This window comes from Nannospalax galili, unplaced genomic scaffold (genome assembly GCF_000622305.1).
Source record: "Nannospalax galili isolate Female #2095 unplaced genomic scaffold, S.galili_v1.0 scaffold15, whole genome shotgun sequence".
NCBI lineage: Eukaryota > Metazoa > Chordata > Mammalia > Rodentia > Spalacidae > Nannospalax > Nannospalax galili.
In genome coordinates this window covers 61,889-85,371 of record NW_008337322.1, presented here as the reverse complement: position 1 = coordinate 85,371, position 23,483 = coordinate 61,889, and the positions used below count along the sequence as shown (strand labels likewise).

Below are 23,483 nucleotides of genomic sequence, written 5' to 3'. Positions count from 1 at the left end.
GCCCTAGAAAGGCACTAAGTTGGTCTGGGTGAGAAGGGTCCGGAAGCATTATTGGTTCCCCAGGTGTCTGGGGCCCCAAGTCTAGGGATGGCGCAGGTCCCAAACTAGGAGTAACGAACAGTGGGGGAGATGGAAGGGTGAATGTGGCTTGGGGAGTCAAGGCGTGGAGGGTTGCGCTCTAGATTTACCCCAAGAGGCCTGAGGATAGGAGTCCAGCCTGCTTTTTTTATGCAACACAGGCCCACCTGCCCAGGGGTGGCACCAGCCACAGTGGGCTGGACCCTCTCACATCACTCATCAAGAAGATGCCCCTAGACATGGCCACAGGCCAGTCCAATGGAGGAAATTCCCCAGTTGAGGCTCCCTCAACCCAGGTGTGTCAAGTTGACACTAAAGCTATCCAGCACACTCAGCTACTTTGTCTTTTTGAGACAGGGTCTCCCTATAGCCTCAACTGGCCTGGAACTTGCTATGTAGACCAGGCTGGCCTCAAACTCAAAGAGATCCACCTGCCTCTGCCTCCCAAGAATTAAAGTTGTGCTGGGATTAAAGATGTGTGCCACCGTGCCTGGCACTTGGTAACACTCTTCAAGTTAATGTTCTTTACTTTTTCTTCCATAGTTTGTCCTTTTTACTTTAATGAAAGAGAAAAATTTAACTCCACCCTTTTGTACATGAGCTTCCCTGGAAAGATGGAAGTGTAGATCTGCTGGGGGGGTGTTCGAACCAGCGACCCCTGGCACAGTGGTGATTGGGGATGAGTAAGCATGCTGTTCGCCAGCCCACGCCGCCCCAGTACCGGGGACACTCAGATGCAATAGGGAGTCTAGTCAAGCAGGGACTCATTTATTACAGGTGTTACAGAGCTTATAAAGGCACCTGGAACTCCCCCCCCCCCCAAGGGTGTATCTTAAGGATGGTCACGTGCTGATCATGCACTCCTCAACAGTGCGGAAGTATTCTTCAGACTTTCAAAGCAAGCCAGGCCTCGCCCCCAGTAACTTCCTTTCGGACCCATCCAAGGTGGGGCCTTTAGGTCCCCACATAGATCATTTAACACTGTATATTTATTTATTAGAAAAACTAAGTCAAAAGAAAGGAAATTGTTGGTGAGTGAAATCCTCACCAGTATATATGAATAGAACCATTTTGTGTCTTGTGCTCTGTGTGGTCTGTTAAAACAACACTGCTGCTCATGACAAACTTCTGTGTCAGAACCTTCTGTTAGGGCAGTATTTGAAACTGTGTGAAGGATCTTTTGAAAGACAGCTTTGATAATAGATGAAATAACAGAAAAATTTCAAGTATTTGTGAAAAGGTTCCTTACCCCTTTCTTGTCTTTAGATAAGAATTAATACCTCTGCCCACCCTGTCATATTTCCACTTAACGTAAGGGTTGCTGAGCCAGTGCATCACATCTCGAGGAAGCGGACTTCCATGTCACTTGTCTTCTGTGACAGATAGCCTTGGTGAAGGTTACGTGTCAGAGTTGAGCTGATAAATGTGTTTTCTGGTGTTGTGACTGAGAACAAGCCTGTTAGCAGCTGCGGGAACTTGTAGCTTCTGTATGACTCCATTACTGAAGGAGGTCACAGCCCTCTGGCTCTGTCCCTCCTGATTCTGCTGCATGTATCTGACTGTGCCTGAACTAGAGGAACATCCACCCATCGCTGAGTCTTTGAATGAGGCTTCTGGTGACACCTGGAAAGCCAGGGCCATTTGCACAGTGACTGCAGATGATGTGGCCCAGTCTCTGTGCCATGATTTAAGGAAGCTTGTTGGCTTTTTGTTCTAAGTTGGAAGGTTGGGGCTTTTTTTTTAATCTATTGACATAATAAACTAAGTTTTTAAAAAAGAAAAATAGCCTGTACAAACAATAAAAACAAACCGTTCATTTCCAGAGTTCATATTTCCAAAACTGTAATAAAAATTTATGTTGGATTTTATTTTCCTCAAAACATTTTATCAGTAATGGGGATAGAAAATAAATATATAATTGAAAGAAGATAAAAATGCACAAATGGAAAATGATGTTTTTAAAATAGAATTAAAATACATCAGCATTTAATAGCATCATGTCTTATTCTTTAATTAAAGTTTCTTTCTTTTTGTTCTTTAAACACTGTGCTATAATCTAGGATGGTGATGAATCTTCCCCAATTTTAACAAGTTTTGAGTTAGTGAAAGTTCCTGATCCTCAGATGTCTATGGTAAGCTGCTATACACATTTTTCTAAGTGTTTTCTTCTAGAATGATCAAAACTTAGACCCAAATAATATATTTTTCATTAAGATAAGTTATATATATATATATATAAATGGAATTGGGTTCAAGTGGGATGTTTATAAGCAGCACTGACATCCCAAAGGTAAGGCCAGACTAAATCAGGATTCAGCAACCACATTCTTTGAGCTGTTGAAAGAGCTAGGGAATTGAGTCACTTAACGGCGGTAATCAAAGGAGGTCATGGAATGTCATTAGATGGAAGATGAGCTTGTATCAGTAGGGTCAATAGATCCACATTTTGGGGAGATGGACTTTGTTGTGACATTATTGCTGTAGCTACCAGGGCTACTAAATAAAAGGGCTGATGCAAAGAGCTGTTCAGAGGGAAGGAAACAGGACTGAGAATCGAAACTTAGTGAACTGTTTTTAATAAAATCAGATATACTTATTTTTTAATATCTGTAGACCTACAGATAGATGATATGGTTGATGATTTGCCATGTGCAAAGCAGTCAACAGCACATGTGTGCACTGAAACGTCGGCCATGCCCTTGCATGGAGGCATCAGGCATGGTACAGTGATGTCATGGGTCTGTGCTGTGGATGTTAGTGTGAAGGTACTACCTGGTGGAGGCTGTAAAGTTGTAAGTTGTGACGAGATCTAGGGAGCTGGGCTGGCATGTGCTTAGTTCAGCACTAGAGCCTCACTCAAGCTTAGTTTCAGACCAGAAATTGCTCCTTATTTTTAAGATATGCAAGGTATTAAGGTACCAGAATCAGGCAATAAATGTAAAATGGCTTTAAGAATTGACTTTGGTATTTCTGATGACTGAAGCTTTATTTTGGTAAAGTTTACATTCTCTGTGTATCTAAATAATTTGTAGGAGAACTTAGTTGAAAGTAAGCACCATAAGCTTGCACGGAGTTTAAGAAGTGGACCTTCTGACCATGATCTCAAACCCAATGCCGCTACAAGAGATCAGCTAAATGTAAGAGAATTTACAGATGCATGTATGGGAACAACTAACGGACATTGGATTGCAGCTGCTATCATTAAGTATGCAGTACCCCAAGATTTGGTGAATTATGTAATTTTATATAAATTATGTGTTTTATAATTTCATACATCTGCAGATTTTTCTTTAAAACATTAGGAGGCTTTTAGTAAATGTGTTCGCTGTGGAGACAGCTAAAAATAGTAAATACTTTCACAGTGCCCTGAGCCATTCTTGAGAGAAACTTATGCAATGCTATGTGATGATTTGACCAGAGGAAGATTTGTTTTACTTGTATTTTTTTGTGAAGGGCATTGCAACTTTGGTTTCTTAGCTTTTAATTGAATTTCAAAGCTTTGAAATTATACATGTAATGGAGCGTGGCTCACTTTTCTCCTACTGCATTCTAATGTTACGCTTTTTGGAATGGAGTGTTCAGTTTATTTGTGCCTTAGTTGGCTCTGTGTACCATCTCCTGGGTTGATGAATAATTGTATTATAAAAATATTAACAAATGGAGATATATATTAAATGTATGTTTGACAAATGTAGCTCTTTCTCTTTGATGTAGATTATTGTGAGTTATCCGCCAACCAAGCAGCTTACATATGAAGAACAAGATCTGGTTTGGAAGTTTAGATATTATCTTACTAATCAAGAAAAGGTAAGTTTCTTGAATAGTTCATGTCTCAGATTTATCTACAGACGTTCTTACTCATGATCTAGGTAAAGTCAAATCACAGAAATACAGCTATTATCATGTGTAAAAAAAATGCTACACAGCAACATACATGGTACACCAGTGGAAATCAAAGTAGCAGTGAGACTCATGTCTGTCTGAATGAGTCCTGAAGTTAGATTGGGTTGTTTCTGGCCTTGGGTTGTACATTAGGCAGGTAGCGCAATGAATCTTTTACATTCTAAGGGCGACTGCTGTCCTTCGGAGGTGAAATGACATAGCACCGGTTTCGTAGCAGGTTCTTTTCTGTTTTTACATCTTTATACCTGAGTGACTAGAAAATACTTAAACTATTAAAAGAACTTAAGAATTCTAGCCTCAGCGCTGAGGATGCTGAGGCAGGCAGATCTCTGAGATCCAGGCCAGCCTGATCTACATTGTGAGTTTTCTCATGAAAAAGAGGGTGGGGGGCGGGGAGGAGGAGGAGGAGGAGTTTGGAAATTTGGAGATGTAGGCTCAATTGTAAATCGAAATTTGGAAGTTGATTTAATAGGGGGCAGACAACTGATGGGCAGGAGAGAGCTGAGGTAAGAACTGACATTCGGTGAGGGAGAGAAAGCAACTAGAAAAACATTGAACTGACAGCAGCAAACATGAGCTGCAGACTTCCCAGAGGATCTGAGTTCTGACAAGCTCAACTTGAGGGAGAGGTGCCAGTCCCTGGTACAGCATGAACAGAAGGCTTGCAGGCAGGAATCAGAAGCACTGCTAAGATAGTAGTGTGGCTGCAACATGGAGGCACCGAGAGAGACAGGGTGTGAACTGTGAGAGGGGAAGTGGGTTGCTTTGGGACGGAAGCCAGGTGTGAGCTATTGTAGACCTAGGAGGGCTTGTCATCGTAACTGAAACCAGGTGTCAGAAGAGCTGCTGTCCATTAGTATGAGGTTAAGTTTATTCTCATTCTCTCCACAGAGGGAAACAGACCAACAGTAAGAAGCTACATCAAGATAGTTGTTGTATTTTATTCATTACATATATATTTTTTTAAAGAGAATAGAAATGGCTTAGCTGTCTCTAAGTGTAATGAGTGGGAAGTTAATGTTAGAATAGCATAAATACCATAAATATTGTATCTCTTTTTAGAAGAGGTGCCATAGAGTAAATTACTGTCAATAATTTGTGCTAAGATCACTCACCGCTTTTGAACTTGTAAGAGTCTGTTTGAAATGATTGAAAGGGAAAAGGGTTATCAAGACTGTTTCAGACTTCAGTTGTGTGCTATAATGAGAATTGGGATGAGGGGACACTCAGGAAGATAGTTATTGGGAATGCGCTTAGGAGAACAGTGCTGGAGAGAGTGATGATGACCTGGGGGATCGAGGAGGCCAGTGCCTGCGTGGTCAGCAGGCTCTTATTTTGGACTCTTGAGTTAACTCACTGCACAGGTGATAACTGTTAAGGTGTTAACAGGTGATCTCCATGCTGGTGTGTAGTGTGTGCATGTGCACATGGGAAGGCCAGTGGTCAAAGTCAGGTGTCTTCCTAGTAGCTGTCCACCTTATTTTTTGAATGGGGGCCTCTCACTGAGCTTGGAAGCCACGCATTTGGCTAGACTGGCTGGCCCTTGAGCCCCAGGGGTCGTCCTGTATTTCATTCCCAAGTGCAGAATCTTCTGCTGTTGTATTAAATTTTTGTGCATTTCATACAGTACATCTTAATCATAGTCAGACTCCTTCTTAATTTAGTACAGTTAAGAATAAGTAGGGGATGGACACAAATCTTCATTTTTGTGTAATGTAAACCAGAAATTTTTGTGTTATTCAAATAGGCATTTATATGACAACCCAACCACTTTGCTAATAAAAGTACTTTTATTGTACAGAGCAGGATTTTAGAGTTTCCCTTCTTTAAGAGATAATCCATGGATACTAAATTTATGATAGAAGAGAAAGAAAGGCTTTGTGTTCTGACTGGAAAGTGTTACTAGGAGACCACATTTTGTCTGTAGACAGAATAGGTGTGTGCCTTTCAGAAATGAGCGTGTGCTGGGAGTGATGTCTGCCAGGCAGTCCTCTTTACTAACAGCCTTGTGAAAATTTCAGGGCATGGCGTAGCCGAAGAAGTAAAGCTTCCAGAAAGATGTGGCTCTCAGCAGATGGCAGCTGCTTGTTGCTTCTGCTGTGCCTAGCATCTTAGTGCTGGGGTCTTAAGGGATTTGGTTGTTGTTTTGATTGTCTTTTCTTTTTAAACAATTTCTTCTCTGCACGGCCTTCTCCTGTTTTGTCACGTGAGAGTGTCTAGCAACACTGGGGAACAGACCCTAGCCAGAGGACTGAGTGAGGCTTATGTGCAGTGTGTTGTGACACACTGTAGATACTGTCTGTAAAGCTAATTTCATTTCCAAGGCATGTTAGAGTTCATGAGATATGCCTCAACTCTTTCCATGTCTTGAGGCCTGTGATGTTTTAAAAACAGCAAAAAAAATTTTTTTTAAATTCATTCTGCTCTACAGTATTTTTTAGCTTGGAAAATGACATGTAAAGTCACAGAGAACACGTTTTTTTCGTGTTTTCTGCCCTGCACTGCTTTTGTACGACAGTGTCTTAACTTCAAGTGGTGTCACTCAAATTCTCCGTTCAAGACCAAGCAGACCTCTGCCTGGTCATTGCCTTTCATCTGGCAGTGGTATGTGATTTATAGTTGGAAAACCTTTTCTGATTCTAGGCTCTGACAAAGTTCTTGAAGTGTGTCAATTGGGATCTACCCCAGGAGGCCAAACAGGCCTTAGAGCTTCTGGGAAAGTGGAAGCCAATGGATGTGGAGGATTCTTTGGAGCTGCTGTCCTCTCATTACACCAACCCAACAGTGAGGCGCTATGCTGTGGCCCGCTTACGGCAGGCCGATGACGAGGTATATTATGTCCATTAGTCCTTCTTGACTGTCTGACCAAGTACATTTAAAGTGAATCTAGTTTAAAGCTAGGCACAAAGTATAGACCCTTACATGTGGGTTTGTGTGTGTGTGTGTGTGTGTGTGTGTGAGAGAGAGAGAGAGAGAGAGAGAGAGAGAGATATTTTTCAGGAAAGCAGATATGTTAGTCATGTTTTCAGAAGTAAAATTAAAATATTTCTCCAAGGACCCCTGTGAGATGAAAACTCTCCCCGGTTGTCATGTGACTGGATGCGCTCTCCCAGGCTTTCTTCCTGGCAGCAGAGCTTGTGTTGGTCTGTGGAGGAAAGAATTCTAGTGAAAAATACTTTAATGCAGCACCAACTGGGGAGAAACTTGGATCCCCCCATCAGTGTTTAATTGTATCTTCGCAGAACCGCAAAACCTTTGAACACAGAGGTACATGGGCATCTTACTCTCCGTCAAAGCCCTGCTTTAAACCTTGTTGGCAATTATGTACATGTAGAAATTTTCTGAAGGTGGATTTGAATTATCTGGGTAGCCAGACCAACTGCAAACTTTCTGATGAATATCCATATGCATATGAGGCCACCAGGGATGGAGGAATACTGAGTGACACAGAGCATTGTGGAGTTTGAGTTTTAGTCATTGCCAGTGAGGTAGAGTGATGCATCAGTTTCCCTTAGCTCTTACATTTTATAGGGTGAATGTGTTGTCAAACATGACCTGATAGTTTATGCTAGTCCAGCAGGACTTGCCAGGTATAAAATAACTCCTCACAAACCTTACTGTAGACGGGTACTGATCCTGCGGAACAGCTAATATCAATGATGCTCTAAAAGAAAACATTGTGAATAAGAAGTGGCATTTGATTTTGGGGAAGCAAGTGAAGCATTTATTGAATAATACTGATGTTCATATGTATGTATTTGATTAAGACAAAGTCTACATAGTGAACTGCTCTAGTGAGTGCTCACTGTACCACAGCTGTCCCCAGAGGTCATCTGCCACAGTCTTCTCCCACTTCCCCACTCTCCAATGGGAACTGGAGTCACCTTCTGACTTCTGACCAAGTGACTATGACTCAGGCTTTTCATGTCCTCTTCCTTGTGAGGAACAGTTTTCTAGAGTGACCAAAAACCCTGAATCAAGCACTACTCTGTTGCACTTTACTAGAATCCTCAGGATGCGGTTCCAAGCAAGGAGCTTCTGTTCCCCTGGAGCCTAGGGATCAGCTCTGAAGCTTTGGATGGGCTTGTTATTCAGAAAGGTGACTGTCACATAAAGACCATGGCTCTGGGAAATTTCTGTAATTGCCTTAGCCAGAAACCTTTTTTTTTTTTTTTTTCTTTCTTTTGCTTTGTTTTACTTCAAAGTTTGTGCCCTTTCTGCTGGAAAATTTTTATATTTTCCAGGATGTGACTGTATGTGAGAAAGCAGGTTCTTTACTTAATTGATGTTATTTGATTTTCATACAAATGAAACAAAGTGTAGTTTCAATGAGGAATACCAGATGACCCACCAATCAGATGAGGAGGACTGACTCAAAGAGGAAACTTTTCTGAATTTCCCCTTCTTGGGGAATCCTTTTGATTTTTGCTAAGTCTTGTCCATAGTTGGGAAAACCCACAAGTGTCACATTTAGCAGAGAGGCTGGCAGTGAAGTGAAGTAATCCCTAGAGAAGGGCGTGTCACGCTAATAGTCCAGGTTAGGGAATGGAGTGTTTTCCTCTGAACAGTATGCAATTACTGTGATTTATGCCATAAATCTCAACTATTTGAGTAGAAAACCAGATGTTTATTGTTCCAGTTACAAAAATGCCTTTTAGAAACAACAGAATAGATGTGCTCAGAGACAGTCACTTATGTGTGTGGTGCTGGGGATGGAGCGAACCTGCAGTCTGTGTGCATGTGTGTGTGCGTGCGTGCGTGTGTGTGTGTGTGTTTGTGTGTGTGTGTGTGTTACTGGGGATGGAGACTGAAGCCTATGTGCATGGGGGGTGGTACTGGGGATGGAGCCTACAGAGAGAGAGAGAGAGAGAGAGAGAGAGTGTGTGTTACTGGGGATGAAGTCTGCAGCCTGTGTGTGTGAGTGTATGCACGTGTACGTGCGCGCATGCGTGTGTGTGTGTGTGTGTGTGTGTATGTGTGTGTGTTTGTGTGTGGTGCTGGGGATGGAGCCTCTGGTCACCTGTCTACCAAACAGGTCTTGAGCCACTGCACTCTTAGTCTTAGTGACTTGACCTCCCTGTCACCAAAATTGGCATATTCAAGTACTTGATAAACCAGGTAACTTTCTGTTGTTTGAGATGGGGTCTCACACTGCAGCCTCAGCTGGCAGTCAAACTCAGCAATCCTCCAGCCTCAGCCTCCTGATTACTGAGATTACAGGCGTGTGCCACCATGCCCAGATGCCAGTTAACATTTTTTAAATTTATAATTATGATGAAATATTGTGTATCAATCTTTGTATTTGCCAAACAATAAAAAAGCTTAGCATGTTGCTATTTTGATAAAATTTATGAAAAGAAAAAGAACTCTAATGTGTTAGGTAAGAAGAGAAAACATGTTGCTAGCAAGTACCACTGTCCTTGGGGCTTATAAAATAGGGCAAAAGACAAAAAAAAAACAAAGAAGGAAATAATTGTGTGGTAGGTGTATAAATAGGAAAGCAAAGGGAGGCTGTGGGATCTTTCTGGGAGGTTTGTCCTGGTTTGTAGACTTATTGGTGAGATTTCAAGTTGAACTGGCAGTCTAAAAGTCTCAAAATTATCAAATCATGAATTTTATGGGCTTAGAAGATCATGGGTATACTTTTTAAGTTTCTTTTATTTAGTGAGTTTCTTCAACTTTTAAAAAATTTTTAATAACCACATGATTAGAAGAAGCATTTCATTACAGCTTTAACATATTCAGTGACACACTCCAGAGCAAGAGTACATCTCTTTCACCTTTTATTTTTTAAAATTGAGTTTATTAGCATTTCCTTAATAATAGTAGTAGAGAACATGTAACTGCATAATGACATTTAGCGCTTTACGGGACAGTGCTCCCACTACAGACATTAAACTTAAGAGCCTTCCCACATTGAGAGAAGGCTCAGAAGAGGGAGAAAGAAAAGGACATGAAGTTGGGAGGACTCATGGAGGGGTCCAGGAGGCGTTTGAGGGAGCCGTGTGGAGTGAATATGGTCAAAATGCATTATTTAATGTACAGAATTTTGAAAGAATAAACACAAATATCAAAAAAAAATCAAGAAGGGCTCTAGGTTCTCTAAACTCTGGCTTTCAAGTAAAAAAAGAAGAAAAATTTTTTGTTTTTGTTTTTTGTTTGTTTGTGTGTTTTTGAGACAGGGTTTCCCCGTAGCCCCAGCTGGCCTGGAACTCACTTCGTAGACCAGGCTGGCCTTAACCTCACAGAGCTCCTCCTGCCTCTGCCTCCCAAGTGCTGGGACTAAAGGCGTGCGCCACCACCCCACCCCCCACCCCCGGCAAGAACATGTTTTTTAAATTTCTGACCAGAAAACATCCTGAAACAGGAATGTTTTGAAAACTTGAAGTTTATTGTCTAGTCGTTTCCGGCATGGAATGTGTGTCTGGTCTGCTTATGCAGGCCCTTCTTCAGTTCCTTGTCTGAGCCATCCCAGCCCTACCTTGTTTCCCACTTCACTTATTTTTGCTGTTCAGATGCCCTACTTTTGTTTCTGTCTTGTTTTAATATTTTATTATTTTTATTTTATGTGTATGAGTGCATTGCCTGCTTGTATGTAAGTGCACCTGTGTCGTGCAATGTCCTTGGAGGTCAGAAGAAGGCGTTCCCCTAGAATTGGAGTTAGAGACGCTTGTCATCCACCATGTGGGTGCTGGGAACTGAACCTGGGTCCTCTGTAAGTACAACCATTGCTCTTAACTGCTGAGCCATCTCTCCAGCCCCTTTTTTTGTTTTGTTTTGTTTTTGAGACAATCTCACTGTGTAGTCCTGGCTAGCCTGGAACTTGCTATGTAGACCAGGCTGACCTTGAGCTCAGAGAGCCACCTGGCTTTGCTTCCCAAGTTTAGGGATTAAAGGTTTGTACCACTATGCTTGACCTACAGACCCCTACTTTAATTATTTAAATTAATTTTATATTGTTAATTTAAGTGTTTTGCCTGCATGTATCTAAGTGTACCCATGCATGCACTGCCCATGGAGGCCAGAAGATAGCATCATATCCTCTGGACTGGAGTTATAGACAGTTGCTAGCCACTCTGTGGGTGCTGGGAACCAAACCCGGGTCCTCTGCAAGAGCAGCAAGTGCTCTTAACTGCTGAGCCCTATCTACAACCCCAGTACCCATGCTTTAAATAATTCTCCATTGGCTGTCACTCTGTGCTGGGTTCTTAACAGTCACTTTCTCCTATTAGCTTTTTAAAATAATCCTGCTGTTTCTGCCTTCTGTACTGTCCTGCTCATTTACATAAGGACAATAGGAAGCACCTGGCACTTAGGTCACTTAGTAACATTCCCAAGGCAACATACTGAAAAGATGTAGGTAAAAGTCATAGTGCTGGCGTGACTTACAGAATTAAATGTTTCTCTATCACTTGCTTTTGAGCTGCTTTTTCATTTCTTTTTCTAGGATTTGTTGATGTACTTGCTCCAGCTGGTCCAGGCCCTGAAATATGAAAATTTTGATGACATAAAGAATGGATTGGAACCGACCAAGAAGGAGAGTCAAGGTTCAGGGTCAGAGAGCCTGTCAAATTCTGGAATCAGTTCTGCAGAAGTAGATAGGTATACATATCTCGGGGACGGTATTGGGATGTGATGCTTGTGTTACCTCCTTGTTCTCAGGTTGTCTTCTTTCCTTTCTCCCCAGACACCAACTAGACCTTTGCTCTTCTAGTTTTGATTCTGAATTTAGTATAAATACTCACTGTGTAAACTCATGAACATGCACAGATTATTAGCGAGCACTGTTTTGCACTCTGCTGAGTCAGAATATCAAAGTTCAATCTAAAGTCATCTCCCTGGGTATGCAGACTTAGTACATCACATGTTCTTGTATGTAGCTCTACTTTCTCATCTCAAAAATCAGAATAGCAGTAGCAACCAGTCCTTAAGGGTAGTTTGAAGATTAAATAACGAGGCAGGGTATTTAATCTGTAATTTTTCTTATTTTTCAGCTCCCAAATTATAACCAGCCCTCTTCCTCCAGTGTCTTCTCCTCCTCCTGCGCCGAAGACAAAAGAAGTTTCAGATGGAGAAAATCTAGAGGTGAGTAAAAAGCTTTCCAAGATTACGATGAAAGAAACCCTGCCAAATCAACATTTATGTTGTTCTTTAAAACCTCGATTTGATTAATAAACTAACCATAATATTTTCGTTAACTTGCTTTATGATGCATATTTATTCTTTTCCCATCATTTAATGTGCCAAATAATGCTCAGCTCAGTTTATTGGTGCTCTGGGCGTATAAGTGGGTTTATATGTAACATGAAAATAAACTAAGCTTGAATACTTTATTAGGGACACTCAGAATATCATTTTAATATACTTAGCATTCTTGCAATTGTCAGAATTGCTGATTACATTGCATCAATGTATGACTCTAAAGAGAAATGAAGATATTCATAAATGAATGACCTTAATGATGAAGAAGATGCTGAAAACTACCTTCAGAGGAAAAGCAAATACTGGAGACTGACGGGGAAAGACAGTGACCAGGGGTCAGAAGTGTCACAGCAGCAGAGCGCAGCGAGCTAATCTGCGTGCTTGTGCAAGCTGCTTGCTCTCTCCACTCTGTACAGTTCGGGACCCCTGCCTAGGGAAGGGCACTACCCAGGGTGGGGTGGGTTTTCCCATCTCAATCAGTGTAATAAAGATAATCCCCTTCAGACTTGCCCACAGGCCAACCTGATCTAGAAAATCCCTCCTCGATGGGTCATTGAGATAGCTCAGCAGGTAAACCTGAAGACTGAGTTCTAGCCTTGGAATCCACTTGGTGGAAGGAGGAAACAGACTCCCAACAGTTGTCCTGTGACCTCCACATTTAGACCATGGCATAGCTACCCCTCCCACAACACACACACGCACGCACGTGCACACACACACACACACACACACACACAACAATAAATTAATGTTAAAAAAAGAAAAGAAAATCCCTCTGGGACTAGAGAGATGGCTCAGTAGTTAAGAGCACTAGTTGTTCTTGCGAAGACCTGGGTTCAAATCCCAGCACCCACATGGCGGCTAACAACTGTCCATAACTCCAGTTGAGAACATCTGGCACCCTCTTCTGTCCTATGAAGGTTCTGCACAACATGTGTAGACTTACACACATGCAGGCCAGTACACTCTAAAATAAAAATAAAGGAAAAAAGAAAGAAAATTCTTCATTGAGTCTCTTCCCACAGTTCTAGCTCATGTTGAGTTGACAATTAAAACTATCAGTGTGAAAGTCCCCTGTAGGATGTGGTAATCATGAGTTTTCTCTATTTGGTAATAGTCTATTTTTAATACTTAATTTGAGAATGTCATACAATGTATTTTGAGAATGTCAGAATGAACACTTCCAAAAGGAATGAACACTTCCAAATTTATTCTGTGAAGCCGGTATTATTCTGATACCAAAACCAGGCAAAGACCTAACAAAAAATAGAAAATTATGGGCCAGTCTCTGTCATGAACATAAACACAAATTCTCAATAAAATACTTGCAAACTAAATGCAAGAATACCTCATCTACCATGGTCAAGTCAGAGGTATGGTCAAGTCAGAGGTTTGGCTCAACATATGTAAAGCAGTAAAATGTAATCCACCATATAAACAGGCTCAAGCACAGAAACCCTGTGATCATCTCATTAGATACAGGAAAGACCTTTGACAAAATCCAACTTCCCTTCATCATAAAAGCCATGGAAAATTTAGGGGCACAGAGGATGTATCTCAGTGTAATAAAGGCAATGTGCATCAAACCCACAGCCAACATCATACTAAACAGAAAACCTCTTAAGCATTCCCATTGAAATCAGGAACAAGGCAAGCGGTCTTTTCTCTCCATTCCTGTACAGTATAATCCTTGACATATTATGAAGCTCCTTTATTAAGTAAATCATGTTTTATAGCCTTGCATTTCAGGCTTGGCTCTTGAAAATACCAGAGAGCTGCTAAGTCTCTATCTTAAATCCTGCTCACATTCTGGCTTAGCTGGAACTTTTACTCCACTTGTTTTTATGGTGAATGTTGCTGTATTTGGGTTATTTTATCTTTTTATATAGTATTTCCTTGTCTTTCATGTACATAGAATCTATATAAATATGAAGTTATATATATCATATATATATAATTTTCCTGTCAGCTTTGGCTAAATCCTTCTTCCTCCCCTCTGCTCTACCCCTGGTTTATAGATCATGCTGTGTTTATATATCTTTTCCTGGTTAACTTAGATATTTTAACTTGTTCCTAACTTTAAGTTTTCGTACTGTCATTCTCCTCCAAATCCCTCTTCCCAAACAGTGCACACACATACTTTCATCACTGCCTGTCATCTGTATTGGTGACTGATTTCTGCATTCTGCCTCTGAACAGCTCTTGTCACCTCTTGTACCTGCACTTTATATGATTTTTTACCTTTGTTTTTATTTATTTTTTAAATATTTTATTGAGTTTTTGTGAATTCCATGTAATCTTATCAAATTCTATTATAATGTATATATATATACACATGATTTTTTATCTTAGGCTCACATGAAGCATGTTAAATACTTACATCGTTTTGAAACGAGGTACTTATCTCATAGTGGGAAGGTAATCCTTAAACCTAAATTTTGCCTTTTGACTTGTCCACTTTACAGTATGGCTTTCTACTTGAGATGTTCCTTCATTGGATTCATGTTGCATTCTCTAGGGGCTGGGGATATAGCTCAGTGGTAATAGACTTAGCTTTTCCTAAGCCCTGGCTTCTATCCCCAGCAATGTGAAAACAAAGAAAGTCCCTAAAACTACAGACACAATTCGTAGCACCACTGAGAACCTCGCCACACCTGCCTTGTGGACCGCTCATTCTCCTACGTACACGCGTTTCTAGGGCCCTCGGCTGTATTGATGGACACTCTGACCCCTGGTTTCTGTTTCTCTGTCAGCTCCTCCAGTATTTGCTTTCCTTTGAGCATGGTTTCTACATCCTCCTCCTCATTATGGTCATTCATTTATGAGTATCTTCATTTATCCTGGCAAGATCTCAGCTCTTGATGAGTTAATTAGCTACATAATTTCTCTATACCTGAATATTGCTAAGGAAAAACACATAGTGTATTAGTGTCACTATAAATTCACATCCCCTAATCCTTAGTTACGGCTTGGGGTGCCCCCTGTCCAAACTGCCCTGATGGGCTGAGAGCTCAGCTCCTCAGTGACCTTTCTTACTTTGTTCTTCACTCTTACCACCCAATCTAGGCAACAGTTCTGCCCCATGATTGATGGAGGCAATAGAAAGCACTGTAGAGGACTGACCTGTTTCCACCACCAGATTTCTAGACACAAATTCCTCCCTATTCTTTCCTTCTCTCTTACACAGAAGAAACAGTACTCACTAAAGATAAGCTTTTTGCTTTTCCTTAGAGAGCCATCCAGATAGGCATTAGTACCTCAACTCAGAAAAGACATTCTCTGGCCCATCCTTTCAGCACGGCACCTAGTTCTGTCCTTGGTCATGATCAGGCTTCTCAGTTATTTATAAACCCTGACTTTCCTCCCTTGCTTTCCTGTCTTTTAACTCCTCATTTTGGCTTTTGCTTAAAACTTAATTTGCCAGTTTCCTAAAGACTTTTGACAGGGTTGCTCAAACTGTGAGAGCTCCCTCTTGAGAAGCCGTGTCTTCCTGTGACCTGGGCCCTAGCCTGCATCTCTTTCCCTTCTCAGCTGTGTGTCTTGTTCCTTCACAGTGCCCTTCATCACCGTCTGCTGCTCTGCCTGATGTAATGTTCAAGACTCAGAACTTTGCACTGAGCTGTACCAGTAAGCATACACTTAAGTAGCTAGCTCAGATCTCTCCTTGGAGTTTTAGATTTGTGTATCCAAATCCTTATTTGATCTCCATGGTATATCTGACAGGCATTTCAAAGCTAATGCTTCAAAATGCAGCTCTGTCTTCTCATCTGTTAGCCAGCTCATGTTAAGCTAGCCAGTTTGTTACCCAGCTCATCTGTCAGCCAGCTCCTCATCAGAAGTTTCCATCTATGATAGAACAAAGTAGCCTATTTGCTGAATCCAGAAATGTGAAAATTACTGTCAGTTCTATCTTGTTTCCTCCTCATCTGAAATCCCTATTAAGTATGATTTTGGAATATTTCTTTTTTTTTTTTTTTTTTTTTTTTTGAGACAGGGTTTCCCTGTAGCCCCAGCAGCTGGCCGGAACTCACTGTGTAGACCAGGCTGGCCTTGAACTCAGAGATCTGCCTACCTCTGCCTCCCGAGCTCTGGGATTAAAGGTGTGTGCCACCACACCTGGCTTCCAAACATTCTTTTCTACTTCCATCACTTACCATTTCCACGTTTTAGACTGTTGTAAAGACGTACCAACTGATGTCAGGTCCATACTTTTCAGACTCCTGTAGTGACGAAATGTCAAGTCATCACACACTCTTGTTAAGATCCTTACGTATTTACTGCTTTTCAAATTAAAATTCATCCTCAATATCATGACCTACGGTTACTGCATAACTTGCCCTTCGTTCCTCTCTCCAGTCTCCTTCACTTTTATGTTCATTGTGTTTTGCCTCCTTAGAACCTTTTAGATCGTGTTCTCTTAGTTCTTATTGTTACCCTTCCAGATCTGTTCAGATCATTATATCATCGTGTCCTGTTGCCTTTCTCCACTACCAAATCTTGTGGTCAGGAATCATATGTGTTGTCTGTTGTGTAGTGTGGAATGCGTTCATGGGGGTGGGGGCAATGTGAGCTGTATCTCAAGATATTTAGATGAAAACTGACAGGCCACCTGGGTTCTCTCCTTTCCCCTCTGTTAATAGCAGGTGGTGATAAATAATGCATTTCTTTTAATCTTTTCAGCAAGATCTATGTACCTTCTTGATATCAAGAGCCTGCAAGAACTCCACACTGGCTAATTATTTATACTGGTATGTGAAAATACCATTATTTTCTTACCATTCCTTTAAGACTATGTTCTCATACTGTAAACTGCAGACAGTGTTAAATAAGCTGAAAAGTGTCACCACACACCCAGCTACGGAGTTTATGTCACACACGCCTGCCGTGGCTTCTGTCTCCGCTTCTGTGTCAGCTGTGTTCGTGCAAATGCTCGTGTTTTTTTTTCTATTTAAGTAGCATGTGAACCTTTATAATATTTCAAGTATGTATTTTCACATCATTTACCAAAACATGAATCATCCAAACGTAGAAATCTGGAATTAAAAGTTGCTGTCTCCCAGGCTAGGTGTGGTGTGCAGTTTTAATCCTAGCACTGTGGCTACAGAAACCCTTGGATCTCAGTGAGATCAAAGTCATCCCAGTCTGCACTGTGAGTTCCAGGCCAGCCAGGGTTATAGGGAGACCCTATCTCAGGAAGGCCAAAAATCCCCAGAAAAACAAAAATTACTTTAAAGATGAAGAAGCCGAGCCAGGGGCATGCTGAAACCACTTGGTAGGGCTGTCTGGGTCCTTTCATCTACAGCTTTGCTGTTTTCAGAGGCTTCCTGGGGACCTTTTCACTCTCTCTATGTAGTTAAATAAGGCAAGGGTAACTGCTGCTCTACATGAACACAGAATAAAACACAGGCACAGGAGGCCATTGCCACAGTGTAAAGCACAGTTCCATTGCCTGCCCCAGGTACAGAAAGGCAGAAGCCATATTGATAAGTACATTGAATCAGTGAAAGAAATCACTGGGATTAAGTTTTGACAAATGAGTCCTGTCCACTGCTGCAGAGAAAACTAAGGGATCATTTATTGGATGGACCCTACCTAGAAGCTCTCTTTGAATTACACATACTTCAACCTAAGCATTACTTTTTAAACTTTTTGGCATACTTAGGGTTTTTAACTGTAGAAATGGTTTCTGATTTACTCTTATACTAAATTTATAGTCTTAGCTTAATAGTGTGTCTATTCTGAAAGCTCCTTTCTTTTCAATAGTCATGACATTTTGCTCTTTTTGAAGAAATTAAAATACTATCTTGTTTCATTTAGACTGGTGTTTGAGAAACTGTTTTCTGGGTTGAACCAGCTTAAGTTCACTCTCCGAAGATAATGCTCAGGGCCCCTCTCACCAAGAAGTAATGAGAGCAGAACACTTGGGTAGAAAGCACAAGTACCTACATCTGCATGCACAGCATTTGTCTTAAGTCCTTATGGTTTTCCCTCCAACACAGAAAAGCCAAGATCAACAATTTTGACTAAATCAGTCATCCTCCCCACCCCCTTTTAGATCCTGTGATATATTCCCCTCACCTGGTAGGTACACACTACTGGGAAGAAAAGCAGTTGCATGCATCTACTTTAACAGTTGAATGTATAGTCATAAAAACACATTTCCCTCACCTTCAATTTTAGTGTGCCCTTGAAACAAACAGAATGTTTTGGCTAATTTTAATCATCATTTTTCCTTCGAAAAGTTTACTTAAAAATTCTCATACTGTCCAATTGTTATTTCATTTAATGTAACCTGCTGTTTCCTAATATTTTTTTGTATTTCTTTCTACATCCTTAAATGTGTCTGTTCTTTAGTATTCTAGTAAAATATTTCCTTATGAAAATCTAAGTCAATATTTTAAAAAGAACAGAGTGAAATTGTATAGGGCATGTTGTTGAGTTTTTGAGTAAGTACTTCTAAGTTTCCTAGGTATTTGAAAATTAAGGTTTTATAGACTTTCGTTGTTTTCTTTTTTCAGTTACCTAGTATTTCCATTTCTTTGAAATATTCGTGGAAAAGTTTTCTCTGGCTCACATTTATAATCTTAATTCTAATAAAAGAATCACAAGTGTGTTTAGTGATGATGTGTTTTTAACTTATATATTGTTTAGATTTGACTTTTCAGTGTAAAATTTGAAGTCAGTTTTATTTTAAGATTTATCTTTGTGTGTGTGTGTGTGTGTGCGCGCGCGTGCATGTGCACACGCACGTGCACGTGTGTATTGTGTACACATGAGTACAGGTGCCTTTTGGAGACCAATCCCCTGGAGCTGGAATTACAGAAAGTTGTGAGCTGCCAGATGTGAATGCTGGGAATTGAACTCAGGTCCTTTGGACGAGCAGAATGTGCTCTTAACTTCTGAGCCATCACTCCAGCCCCTGAATTAATTTTGATACAGTCTCAGTGCCTTTAGAATGTCAAGTGTTCCCAAAGCAGCTTGCTAGGAAGAAGCTGATAGAGGACGTGTCTAGTAAGGCAGGTGTTCCTGTTTAGAGTACCTTTTATTCTCTCATCTAGGTGCTAATTAGGCCAACCTTGTTTAGCTCTGAGATCGGGGCATTAAAGGTATGGCTGGAGACAGAATAAACAAAGGGCAGCCCTGCATTCCCAGTCTTAAGAGCATTCAATGATTCAGATTCCATTATGTGGAATGTTCTGTCTCTTGATTTGTTGAAGCAGTAGCTTGTGCTTTGTCCGTTCGGTCTCAGAGGTGCTATTGCTCTTTCTACATTTATAGTCTGCATCTTACGTATTTAGAAATACTCAGTGAGGAGAAAAGCTATTGATAGGGACCTGGCTTTGGTGGACATTGCTTCTGTGTGTAGGATAGTAATTTGAAAAATAATTTCTAGTTTTCTTAAAATGATCATTGTCTGAGCCTGAGTCAGGTGTGAGAATGTTACCGCCTCTCCCTGAGCTCACTCTTTTGTAGGTAGTGCATGTAAATTAAAATTTAACTGACTCTAATGTTTTCTTCTGAACACTTTGGGATTCTCTTGTTATGGTTCCCTTTCCAGTGATTTAAGCAGGAGTTCCTCCTGTAGCTAAGACCTTGGGAGTCGGGAGCTATGCACTCCTTTCAAAATGAAGAGTGTCAACCTTTAAGTCCACCGATGGGTGCTGTGTTTCCAGTCTATAAAGATATTGGCATTAGAATCTATAAGTCCTTGCAGGTTTGGATTTTTATAGTCATTGCAGTGTGTTGAACTTGAAAGTAAACTTCGCATGTTGTGGCATGTTTTCTATAACTCTTAAGACCTTTCAAGGTAATGAAAGTTATTTGCTCCACAAAATGAAATTGTCAGGCTGGGACCGTACTGCCGTTACCTCATGGTGAGTGCCTGGACAGCATGTCACCAGTCTCCCTTGAGATGGCGGCTCTCCAGGAAATACTGTGCAGGGCTTCGTAGAGTCTATAGTTTATAGGTGTGAACAGAGAATCCCAAAGTGATTCAACTGTAGGTCTTTTAGTCTTGGTCTAAACTTTTCTTCATCTGTGGCAATGATACAAACTTTTATTTTAGATGATTTTTTTTCTTTACAGCATAAATTTCACACACACACACAACTTTTATAATTGTACAAAGAATTTAGGTTTGGGGCTGCTGAAGAGATGGCTCAGTGGTTAGAACACTGGCTTTTCTTGAAGAAGACCCACATGGCAGCTAACAACTTTCCATAACTCCAGTTCCAGGGAATCCGACAGCCTCTTCTTTTCTCCGCAGGCACTGCACGACATAGGGTGCACTTACCTACATGCAGGCAATACCTGCATACACATAAAATAAAAATAATAAATAAAATTTTTTAAAAAGAATTTAGGTTTAAAAAAGAACAATTTTGTTAACGCTAAAACAGCTTTCATAGGAGAAAAGTTGAAGATTTTATGTTTGATTTTGAGAAATAAGGAAATTGGATTATAGAGGAGAAACTCAATTTAAAAGTTTTAGTCATCAACCTGCTGATGAGAAAGGTGGCTGCAGTGAATTTCATGCCTTCTCTGTTACCAGAGTTTGTGGGGAAATCATAGTTTCTGTTGCTTGGTTATTTGGTGGATATGTGAGCCTCAGTGATGATAGAGGGCATTCATTCTCTAAGAACGTCATAAAATGTGTGTTTATGTGCATCACTTAGGGAACCTGAGGACAAATTGGCATTACCTTGTTGATCACTGGTTGGTGATTGCCAGTTTTGCTGCTTAGTCTCGCTTTTAATGGAATGGGGATGACATGTTCCATGACTCCTGTTTCACTGTTGTAAATGTACAGTAGTCTGTTTTAATGAAAAGATATTAATAGTTCACAAGATGGTCTGAAGTTCCTTTCTCATGAGAGCACCCTAAACCTGTTTTAAAGGTACGTGATAGTGGAGTGTGAAGATCAGGACACGCAGCAGAGAGATCCGAAGACACATGAGATGTACCTGAATGTCATGAGGCGGTTCAGCCAAGCACTGCTGAAGGTCAGCACTTAGGAGATGTAGCTGGGCCGGCCAGTGCCTTTCCTTATATAAGTCTATGAGCTGAGAAAAAGTAAAAAGCAGATCACTGGACATGGCATGCATTCAATCCCAGCACTCAGAAGGCAGAGACGGGCCGGTCTCCATAGTAGCAAGTTAGGCCAGCTGGGGTCACAGGGAGAGAGAGACCCTGTCTCAAAAAATGAAACAAAGCATAAAAAGATCAGTACTTGTGGTACATAAAAATTATTTGAAATTCAGAGTGTTCAGAAATAAATTACTGGAACTTGCTCTTTTAGCAGTGAATAGCTGGAATGAAAACTGACCCTTTGCAGCAGGTTGTTGCTTTTTATAAAGTCTGTACATGGGGGCTGGAGACATCGCTCAGTGGTTAAGAGCGCTTGACTGCTCTTGCAGAGGACCCGGTGTCAATTCCCAGTACCCACATGACAGCTAACAACTGTCTGTAACTCTAGTTCCAGGGATCCAGTACCTTCTTCTGACCTCCACGGGCATTGCACGACATGGGTACACATACACATGCAGGCAGTATACTCACACACATACACATAAAAATAATCAATAAAATATTTTTTTAAAAATCTATACATGGACTAAACAATGAGTAACTACACCCCCACCCACACCCCCAGCTAGACTCGGTCCAGGCCCAGAAATCTGCAGTGGTTCTTCCGCAGGTCTTTTATGTGATTTAAGCGTTTGCTTCAACAGTTTACAAGGCCATTTTCTGCTTTTTTCTTATTGTAAGCAGTGTGGAGGCCAGCAGCAGGGAAGGGGAAAAGAAAGATGCACTCAGTAATCATAGATCTTTTTACTTCGTCTACTGTTTCCTGTTTCAAGTTCTTATGAAGTTAAGCTACATCATACTGAACGCTGAGGCGAAGCTTGCGTGTTCTCAGAATGCAGTGCAGGACTCACAGATGAGACTTAGGTCCTCTGCTAAGTTCACGTCACAGCCTTTGTCACCCACCACACCCGGCATGCTGCCTGGGCTGAAGTCCTCTTGTGTTTTAGATGAGATGATAGTATTTCCTCATCTGCCCTCTGGGGTAATTGGGAAGAAAAGTTGAGAAAATGTATCATGTAATGTTTTGTTAATCACTTTGTAGTGGTTTCTGTTTCTTAGAACACTTTGCTTAGCAGTGTGTTTGTTAATGGTGCATTTGGGATTCCCCTTTTTTTGGATAGGTTTTTTAAAGCTTTGAACTAGGCATCTTTATTGACTCGGTGAATGAAGCATTTTAGGGCAAATGAATTCTGTCTTGCCCCGTGGTTATTTATGTTTGGATAGACAAGTGTTTGCTGAGACCCAGGTAATTTTCAACTATGAGCAGGTTGTGCTGCTTCCTTAAGACAGCAGGCCCCTCATCCCCTCAGTCAGTATCACTCACCTTTCTCAGCCGCACTTTGTTTTGAAGCTTATAGCTTTAGAAGAGTAGAAGAGGTCCGTGTGCTGTGAATGAAGAGCTGATGTTCCTGTCTGTTCTCCCCCAGGGTGACAAGTCAGTCAGAGTCATGCGCTCCCTGCTGGCTGCACAGCAGACTTTCGTAGATCGGCTGGTGCATCTGATGAAAGCGGTCCAGAGGGAAAGTGGGAACCGTAAGAAGAAGGTAAGCCCACAGGGTTTGCTCTCTGTTTGTGGCTAGCAGTGGTTTGGGCATCTTAAAATCCTAAGTTTTGACCATCGTTTTGTTGGGTTGATATATTACACGACTGTCTTTTGTTTGTATTTTGAGACAGTTTCTTACTATACAACATGGCTTGACCTTGTCATTGCTGTGTAGCCCAGGTGAGCTTTGAATTCATCCTCCTGCCTCAGCTTCTGAGTGCTGGAGTTCACAGACATGCGCCACCATGCCTGGCTTTACATGAACTTCTCATTGGCTAATTACGGTTATAGGGACCCAAAAGCAATGATTATTAATGGGATCTGATTTATAGGTTTACATGTATCAATGTAAGGTAGAGCTATTATCCAGTGAGGAACTGGAAACAAAGGAGTTAAGTGATTGGTTAATCCATTGTCACAAGACTAGTAAGTGTTGAAGCTCTTTATACCTGGGTATTATGAAGCCACAGTTTTATCTGCAATGTTTTACTACCTAGTTCATCTTAGAATCTTAGCTGTTTAGACCCTAAGGTAGTCTCATGGAAAGGAACTAGAGTCATGTCGAGTAGAATTCTGAGAAAACAGGCGAGAGTTAGCTTGCCAAAAGGCCTTTGTATTTGCTCTGTCTCACCACCACTCTCTCTCTTAAATATGAAGCTTCCAATTAGTA

General features: G+C 41.1%; 1 protein-coding gene across 4 annotated transcripts in view; it reads left to right on the top strand.

Moving 5' to 3' along the window:
* Window positions 1-23,483, top strand: part of Pik3c3 (phosphatidylinositol 3-kinase catalytic subunit type 3) — a 98,464-nt gene that overhangs the window by 35,879 nt on the left and 39,102 nt on the right. For all 4 annotated transcript variants that reach the window (XR_001872431.2, XR_003849437.1, XM_008832489.3 and 1 more), the window contains exons 7-15: window positions 2,139-2,210; window positions 3,111-3,215; window positions 3,793-3,885; window positions 6,625-6,810; window positions 11,429-11,583; window positions 11,976-12,066; window positions 16,864-16,931; window positions 21,080-21,185; window positions 22,698-22,814. Coding sequence is in view for 2 of the 4 variants with exons in the window: in XM_008832489.3 (XP_008830711.1) it covers window positions 2,139-2,210; window positions 3,111-3,215; window positions 3,793-3,885; window positions 6,625-6,810; window positions 11,429-11,583; window positions 11,976-12,066; window positions 16,864-16,931; window positions 21,080-21,185; window positions 22,698-22,814 (993 nt within the window). In the remaining 2 variants the exon portion in view is untranslated. The remainder of the gene's footprint in view (window positions 1-2,138; window positions 2,211-3,110; window positions 3,216-3,792; window positions 3,886-6,624; window positions 6,811-11,428; window positions 11,584-11,975; window positions 12,067-16,863; window positions 16,932-21,079; window positions 21,186-22,697; window positions 22,815-23,483) is intronic.